This window comes from Narcine bancroftii, chromosome 9, assembly GCF_036971445.1.
Source record: "Narcine bancroftii isolate sNarBan1 chromosome 9, sNarBan1.hap1, whole genome shotgun sequence".
NCBI lineage: Eukaryota > Metazoa > Chordata > Chondrichthyes > Torpediniformes > Narcinidae > Narcine > Narcine bancroftii.
This window is the reverse complement of record NC_091477.1, coordinates 105,788,196-105,797,558: the sequence shown is the minus strand read 5'-3', so window position 1 is coordinate 105,797,558 and position 9,363 is coordinate 105,788,196. Positions and strand designations below refer to the sequence as shown.

Below are 9,363 nucleotides of genomic sequence, written 5' to 3'. Positions count from 1 at the left end.
TGAGTACAGTTTACAGTTGCCGGTAATTAGAAATTCTGCCTGGTCTGCAGGAAAAATTTCCAGGTTGTATGCAATATCATCTGTACTCTGAGAATAAATGTGAACCTTAAACAAATTAAATTGTTTTATTTGCAATCAATGAAAGGGTCATTGAATTTGTAGAACACAGTGATTGATCCACAGATGGATTTGCTATTATGGCCATATTTGGAATAAAATCCATGAAAGGATTATATGAGGACTGAGAAACTATTAAAAATTATGACAATTTCAAAGGGAATTGAATGAATCCTTTGAAGGAAGAAGTGGAGGCAGGAAAACGGGAATGAAATTTGATGCTCAAAATCTTCAAATTGGGATAGAGATGTGTTGGATAAAATATCCTCCTTGTGATTCAGAGAAAGAATCAGATTTCAGAGTTATTGTCTGAGTACAGACAGGACATCACATATAACTGAGATTTTTCTGCAGGCGAGGTAGACTTACCACTTACTGGTAGTGTCAACAAACTATACTCTACATTACAATGCACACAGTGCAGAAAAATGGATGGGAGGTCAATCCACAGGACCATAAGAGTAGCAAAGAAGATTACTAGAGTCTCCTTCCTCCCCCCACCCCCCCCCCCCCACCCCCCACATCGACATGTTCTAATGCGATTGTTGTCTGAAGAGGGCACGTAAAATCATGGAGGACCCCTTCCACCCTGCCCATAGCATCTTTCAGCTGCTCCCGTCAGGTAAGAGATACAGGAGTATCAGACCCAGCACCACCAGCCTTTTTCCCATGGGTAGTGAGAATGCTGAATGACCAAATGAAATGCTATTTCAATCAGGCTGTACTTGTAATGTAAACAAATTGTGCAATGCAGAGAGAAAAAAACCAATAAAATGCCAAAGTATGAGTTCTTGATTGAGTTTGTTATTGAGGAGTCTGATGGTGGAGGGGCAGCAGCTGCTGAACTTGCCAGTACAGGTCTTGTGGCACCTGAACCTCTTTCCTGCTGGTAGCTGCAAGAACCAAGTGTGTGCTGGGTAATGTGGATCCTAGATTACTGCTGCTCTCCGATGGCAGTGTTTCCTGTAGATGTTCTAGATAGTGGTGAGGAGTTTGTCTTTTAATGACCTAGGTATGTCAATGAATTTTTGCATGGCTTTAAGCTCAGAGGTATTGGTGTCCTCAAATCAGACAGTGATGCAGTCAGTCAGCACAATTTCCACTTCACCTCTATAGAAATCTGCCAGGGTTTCCGATGTCATACCAAACCTCCGCAAACTCATGAGGAAATGGAGGCCCTGACATGCTTTGTTCACAATGCCATTAGTGTGTTGGATCCAGGAAAGATCCACTAAGACTCCCAAGAACTTAAATTTTCTCACCCTCTCCATCTCTGATTCCCCAATGATCCCCGGATTGTACATCTCTGATTTTCTCTTCCTGAAATCCACAAGCACTCACATTTGAGTGTGAGGTTGTTGTAGTGCACCATTCAGCCAAGTTTTCAGTCTCCCTCGTGTATACTGACTCATCATCCCTTTTCATGCAACCCACTACAATGTTATTGTCAGTGAATTTTTAGATGGTGTTGTTGTCGTACTGAGCCACATAGCCACATAGGTGTATAGCAAATAAAGCAAGGGGTTAAGAACACAGCCCTGTAGTACTCTGATACTCTTGGAGATTGTGGAGGAGGAGTTCTTACTACTCCTCACTGATTTTAGTCTGGAGGTGAAGAAATCCAGGATTTAAATACACATTGGGATGTTGAGTTCAGGTCTTAGAATTTGCTGATGAATTTTGGTGTTGAATGCTGAACTGTAATCAATACAGAACTGTCCAGGTGTTCCAGGCTTTTGTATATAGCTAGTGAGATGGCATCCGCCAAAAGCCTGTTGCTATAGGAGGAGAATTGGAATGGATTTATGGTCTACTCAGACAGGAGCTAATATGCTTCAATACCAGACTTTCAAAACACTTCATCACTGTTGATGTGAGTGTCACTGGTTAATAGTCATTCAGGCAAGTTACCACCTTCTTCTTGGGCACTGGTACAATTAAAATGGGTGGGTGCCACACCCTGCTGGAGTGAGATGTTGAAGATATCCGTGAATACATTAACAAGTTGGTCAGCACAGGTTTTTAAAACTTGGCACAACCTGATTCGCCTCCATGCAAGTGTCCCGGACACCTTCCTTTAAATTCAAACCCCGGTCACTGGTGCTGTGACAGCACTGAGCTAGCCACTACGTTAACTGTGCCGCTGTCATAATTAACACCGCCCCCTGGGTTTACAGATAAAGCCTTACTAATATACTTAATAATGTACTAATAAAGTTAAAGACTCTTACTAGGCTGGGATAGGGAGACGTTGTGGGAGAGTCGCCCCAGCAGTGAGCAGCATCGGCCAGCTCTTCATCACGGGCACTGCCATTTTATTCAAACACAACTTTATTCAAACCACTGCTGCGGGCAGGGCACGAGCGGAGCAGTCCACTGGCTGGATGTTTGCTGCCAAAGGGTTGTGTGTTGCTTCAGAGAATATTTACAATTTTAAATGTTTATTTAAAACGTAATTCATGCAAACTATTTATTTATTTATTTCCTCTTTTTGCTGATTGTTTGAGTTTCTGGTTGATTGAATGCCAGATAATGGGATTTTACTATAATTCTAAACTATTATCAATTATTAAATAAATGTTTACCTTAACTATACTTAGAATGGCTAATATTTTTGCAGGTCAAGTTTCAGTACAAAGGGCAATCCTAGAGATAAAAAAGTATCGTGCCAAGTTTAAAGAGAGCGTAGACAACTATATTGAAGAAGCTGTGGTGCGACGGGAGTTGGCAGATAACTTTTGCTTTTATAATAAACTGTATGACCAATTTGAAGGTGAGGACTAATTTTTTTTGTATTTTAGCATAGCGGTTAACACAATGACCCACTGCACCAGTGACCCAGGTTTGAATCTGGCGCTGTCTGTAAGGAGTTTGTGCGTTCTCACCATGTCTGCGTGGGTTTCCTCCGGGTGCTCTGGTTTCCCCCACCCTTCAAAAAAAAGTATGTTTTTTTAGGTCACTTGGGTGTAATTGGGTGGCATGGGCTCGTGGGACAAAAGTGCCAGTTACTATTCTGTTTGACTAAAATTAAAATCAACTTGGGTAGATTATTTTTAAAAAAAATGAGTGATTACATTAACCTATTGTCAGTTTTTTGATATGCATATTTTAAAAGTTAATAGTTTTTGAATTAAATATTGGTTGAATATTCTCATCAAAATTCTCAGTCTGCCAATCTGCAGTGTCCATATCCATCCCTGCTTATTTTGTTTTTCATGTCCTGGCGACATACTGCTGAAACAATTGTATTGAGTTTACAATCCTACCCATGTATAGTAATATGATTGCATCTCTCCAAACTTAATCACATGATGTTGCATGCACTTGTGCATGTGCCATGAAATGAACATCACCTTTGCCCTACCTAATCACCTCTTTTTAATCTCTGACACGAACATATTTTCCAAACATGAAATTGAAAACACAGTGATTTCTGTGAACTATAGAACACGACAGCACAGAAATAGGCCCTTTGGTCCTTCTAGTCTGTGGCAAACTGTTATTCTGCCCAGTCTCTCTGACCTGCACCCTGTCCATATCCCTCCAATCCATGTACCTGTCCAAATTTTTCTTAAATGTTAAACTGAGCCTGCATTCGCCATCTCAGTTGGCAGCTCCTTCCACACTCCCACCACTCTGTGTGTGAAGAAGTTCCCCCTAAACCTTTCCCTTTCACCCTTAACCCCTGTCTTTGTTTGTATCTCACCTACCCTCAGTGGAAAAATGCTACTTGCATTTACTCTATCTATACCCCTCAATTTCATATATCTCAAACAAATCTCCCCTCATTATTCTACACTCCAGGGAATAAAGTCGATTTTTATTTTAAATATGCCTGTCTCTAAATTTCCACTTGAAATATTTGCTGCTTTCAGGTGCCTCGGAGTGGGCACAACAAACTCTGAAATTGCATAGCAGTGACAAGCGTCCATATCTTTATACGTTAAAGCAGCTGGAGGATGGGAAAACTCATGATCCCTTGTGGAACGCTGCACAGGTAAATGCCCCCATTTTACGATCCCTCATCGAATGCTGCACAGGTAAATGCCCCCATTTTATCCTTCTGCTCTAGATTTCATGTTGAGTTCTGAGAAAATTAGATAGCCATGAAAATGCATTTCAGATGTTTTACACAAGTCTATTTTTGAGGATACTCATAAATGGAAAGAGCAGTTAATCTTATCTTAATTAATTTATTGTTATTCCTGTGCTTGACTGCATCTACATCCTGCTGTTTCTATGATTTTATGAAGTGGAACTGCAACCTTTTTGTTTTCTGCAGCTTCAGATGCTCCATGAAGGGAAAATGCATGGTTTTTTAAGAATGTATTGGGCCAAAAAGATTTTGGAGTGGACTTCTTCACCTGAGGAAGCTTTGAAATTCTCCATCTATCTGAATGATCGTTATCAACTCGATGGCGTAGATCCAAATGGATATGTAGGTAAGCTCAAACTGCCATGCGTTATCTCATATCTATATTGCCTCCTTTTTCAAGTGCATGAACTGATGTTTTGTAGCCCCTGCCTTACTATAGAACAGTACAGCACTGAAAACAGGCCCTTTGGCCTTTCTAGTCTGTGCTGAACTATTATTCTGCCTATTCCCATAGATTTCCATATCCCTCCAATCCATGTACCTGTCCAAATTTTTCTTAAATGTGAAAATTGAGCCTGCATTCACCACTTCAGCCGGCAGCTCATTCCACCCACCCATGACTCTGAAGAAATTCCCCTAATCTTTTCCCCTTTCACCCATGCCCTCTGGTTGGTATCTCACCTACCCTCAGTGGAAAAAACCTACTTGAATTTACTCTCTCTATACCCTTCATAATTTTGTATACCTCTATCAAATCTCTCCTCGTCTATGCTCCAGGGAACAAGGTCCTAACCTGTTTAACCTTTAGCACCAACTCAGTTCTTGAAGTTCAGGCAACATCCTAGTAAATCTTCTCTACATTCTTTCAATCTTATTGATAACTTTCTTGTAGCTAGGGTGATCAAAACTACACATAATACTCCAAATTTGGCCTCACTAATGTCTTATACAACTTTACCATAATATCCCAAACTCCTATACTCAATACTTTGATTTATGAAGGCCAGTATGCAAAAAAACTCTCTATGACCCTATCTACCTGTGATACCACTTACAGGGAATTGTATATCTATATTCCCAGATCCCTCTGTTCTCCTGCACTCTTCAGTGCCCTACCACTTACCATGTATATTCTACCTTGGTTTGTCCTTCCAAAATACAACACCTCACACTTGTCTGCATTAAATTCCATCTGCAATTTTTCAGTCCTTTTTTCCAGCTAGTCCAGATCCCTCTGCAAGCTTTGAAAACCTTCCTTGCTGTCCACAATGCCTCCAATCTTTGTGTCATCTGCAAAGTTTCTTATCCAATTCATCATATTATCATCCAGATCATTGAAATATATGACAAACAAGCACTAATCCTGGAGGCACACCAGTAGCCTCCGATCTGAGAAGCAGTTAACCCACTACCATTTTCTGGCTTCTCCCGGAGAGTCAATGTCAAATTCAGTTACTACCTTACCATGAATATCATGCATCAGTACCTTCCTGACTAACCTCAACATCACTCCTCGCTCACCGTCAACACCGCCACATATCTAGAAATGATGAGTCGGAATAGAGGATAGGGATCGAGAACCTAGTTGGATGGTGGCAGAACTCAAACTCACCTAGACCAATGAGCTGGTTGTTGGTTTTAGGAATGAAAAGGCCGAGGGACCATGCACTTGTCTGCATTGATGGGAAGGGGGCAGAAATGGCCAGACCTTAAAGTTCCTGGGGTACATATCTGAGAAGACCTTTCCTGGAGCCAGCACATCCAGGCAACTGTAAAGGAGGCACACCAGTGCCCAATGCCCAATTGCTGCATATGGACAGACTGGGGGATCAGGACCCCGTCCATCCTAATGAGAATGATGCTCGCTTACAAGGCCTACAAGCCTTGCCTGCTCTTCAAGCAGATCTTTCTGGAGCAGCTACCCAAGGATATCTGGCTCTTGCTAATGGACGAGGACTTCAGAGACCCCCGGAAGATTGTGGCTCGGGTGGATAAGCTCTGGAGAGTGAAGAAGGATACCAGCACTGTCATAGACCACATCAGCAAGCCCCACAAACAGCCGACTGCGAGACCAAGACCAGAAGAGAGGCAAGTTAATATCCTGGGAAAATTCTGCCATTATTATCAGCGATGGGGTGCAAAGATGGGAAACGCCCTGGCCAATTTTCATTGATGGCTGTGGCGCTTGACCCATGTGATAGCTCCTCTAAGTTTGGGACTCCTTGTCGGGCAGGCGTTTTCTGGTCGACACCGCCATCGAAATAAGCATCCTGCCCCTGCAGTTGTTGACACCCGCAACAGTAATCAGGGTCCAGCACTGAGGGCTGCTAACAGCTCTTTCATCCAAACTTTTCGTACTCGCACCATCCCACTTCGATTCGCCAACAGCCAGTTAACATGGACTTTTACCCTCGTGGCAGTGGCTCCTGGGTGCTGACTTCCTTTGTGCCCGCTGCCTGCTCGTAGACCTCAAGGGATGGCGCTCGGTGCATGCCAGAACTTTTCAAACTCTACCTCTGGGGGAAGCCAAGCTACCCACCCCCCAAGTTCTGGCAAAGTTCCCCTCAATAGTGGCACCACAGTTCTCCACAGCCGAGCCAAAGCACAGGGTAAAGCATCACATTCTGACCAAGAGCCCCCCCGCTCCACGCCAGAGTATGCCAGTTCCCTCCCAAAAAGCTCAGCCTAGCAAAGGAGGAGTTCAAGAAACTGGAGGAGCTAGGGATTGTGCGGTGCTCCGACAGTCCCTGGGCCTCTCCCTGCCAAAAACGGAAAGGGGGGGCTGGAGGCCATGTGGTGACTGCCGCCACCTCAATGAGGCCACCATGCCCGACTGATATCCTGTGCCCCACATCCAAGACTTCACCACCAACCTGCATGGGGCATGGAGGTTTTCCAAGGTGAACCTCATCCAGGGGTACCACCAATCCCAGTCCCCCCCCAAGACTGTGATTATAACCCCCTTTGACCTGTTCAAATTCCTCTGCATGCCCTTTGGTGTGAAAAACGTGCACAATGGGACCTCCCATTTGCATTCATCTATTTGGGCGATATCCTCATCGCCAGCCGCAGCCATAAAGACCACGTCGCCCACCTGAGACAACTGTGCACCCAGGTGAGTGAATTTGGATTGATGATTAACCCCGTAAAGTGCCAATTTGGTCTGGACCCTATTGATTTCCTGGGGCACAAACATGAGGCAACACCCCTCCCTGAAAAGGTCGAGGCAGTCTGGCACTTCGCCAAGTCACGAACAGTAAATGGGCTACAGAAATTTGCCAGTACGATAAACTTTTACCACAGATTCATACCGGCAGCAACCACATAAATTTCGTGCTGATGACAGGCAAGCCAAAGGATATTACTTGGGACAATGAGTCTTTGAGGCTATTTCAGAACGCCAAGGACGTGCTGGCCAACGCCACCCTCCTGGTACACTCCTGACTGGAGGCACCTAACGCTCTGATAGTCGACACCTCCAGCACAGCGCTAGGAGACACTCTGGAACAGCTCAATGAAGGCCAGTGGCAACCCCTGGCCTTTTTCAGCAGGAACCTCGGCGCCCCCCCCCCCCCCCCCACCACCAGAGCTCAAATACAGCGTTTTCAACCGAGAACTATTAGCACTGTACCTAGCTGTAAGACATTTCCATTACTTTTTGGAAAGTTGGCAATTCAAGGTCTTCACTGATCACAAACCGTTGACCTTTGCCTTCTATAGGGTACTGGACTTGTGGTCGGCCTGACGACTGAGACACTTGTCCTACATGCCCAAATTTACCACGGGCATACAGTACATCATGGGGAATATCAATGTGATAGCCAATGCTCTGTCATGCCCCGCAATTGAGTCGGTCCATGCCCTGTCCCAAGGGGTTGACTACATTGGCCCTCGCCAAAGTGCAGCAGCAGAACCCTGAGATCCCTGTATATAGGATAGCCATTTCTGATCTCAGGGTGGAAGATGTCCCCATTGGGCCAGGTAACCTGACACTAAGGTGCACCATCTCCACCATCAACCCTCACCCCATCGTTTCGGCCAAATGGAGGCGCCAAATTTTCGACACCATACACAACCCGGCACATCCAACAATATGAGCCACAGTCAAGATGGTGGCTAGCAGGTTTGTCTGGCACGGCCTCTGTAAGCAGGTCAGCCAGTGGGCCATGATCTGCATGAATTGCCAGTCCTCCAAAGTGCAGACTCACACAAAAGCAGCCACACAGACTTTTGAACCAGTATGGCACAGGTTTAGCCACATATATATTGATATAGTGGGACTGCTACCAGTTTCCCGAGGGGCAAGATACCTGCTAACCATGGTTGACCACTCCACAAGGTGGCCTGAGGTGGTTCCACTAACTGATACTGCCACAGAATCCTGCGCCAAGGCACTCATCGACAAACGGGAATCCAGATTCTGGATCCTAGAGCACAACCTCACACAGGGGAACACAATTTACCTCTGGACTCAAGGCTGCGCTGGCTAACTTCCTAGGGAGACTGCTCCACCACACCATGGCATACCACCCTTAGGTCTATGGGTTGATGGAGCAATTTCACAGGCTCCTCAAAGTAGCCTTTATGGTCTGGCTCAAGGGTCCCAATTGAATGGATGAACTGCCTTGGGTCCTGCTGGGAATTCACACCGTGCTGAAGGAAGACTTCAGTGCCTTGGTGGCTGAGATGGTCTTCGGCACACCCTTAATCATTTTGGGAGAGTTCCTGGCATCCCTGGTCCCGCAGCAACCCTCACCACATGGCCAGCCCAAACATAACATTCCCAGGGGCAAAGACTTGCCAATATGTTTTCATGCAAAGGGGCGCACACCGGCCACCCCTACAACGACCCTAAGAGGGGCCCTACAGGGTCATCAGGAACAATGGCTCCACTTTCGTCCTCGACATCGGCAATAAGGAGACCTTTATCATTGACTGCCTGAAGCCTGCATACCTGGACTCTAACCATCTGGTCTCCACTCCGCCACCTCAACACAGAGACAGAGTGCCCAAGTCAACGGAGAGCAGCCCGATCACCGATTCTGGGGGTGGGAGTCGTGTAGCAGCCCGCGCACTGAGTCGTGGACTGGCCCACAAAATGGCCAATGACGAGGTGACCGCGCAGACCTGGGGGTGACACCGGCCATCAT

At 45.5% G+C, this 9,363-nt stretch overlaps 1 protein-coding gene across 6 annotated transcripts in view; it reads left to right on the top strand.

The window, feature by feature from the left end:
• Positions 1–9,363, top strand: part of cpdp (CPD photolyase) — a 33,109-nt gene that overhangs the window by 20,934 nt on the left and 2,812 nt on the right. For all 6 annotated transcript variants that reach the window (XM_069897191.1, XM_069897186.1, XM_069897187.1 and 3 more), the window contains 3 exons: positions 2,738–2,890; positions 3,993–4,114; positions 4,400–4,559. In XM_069897191.1, the coding sequence (XP_069753292.1) occupies positions 2,738–2,890; positions 3,993–4,114; positions 4,400–4,559 (435 nt within the window). The remainder of the gene's footprint in view (positions 1–2,737; positions 2,891–3,992; positions 4,115–4,399; positions 4,560–9,363) is intronic.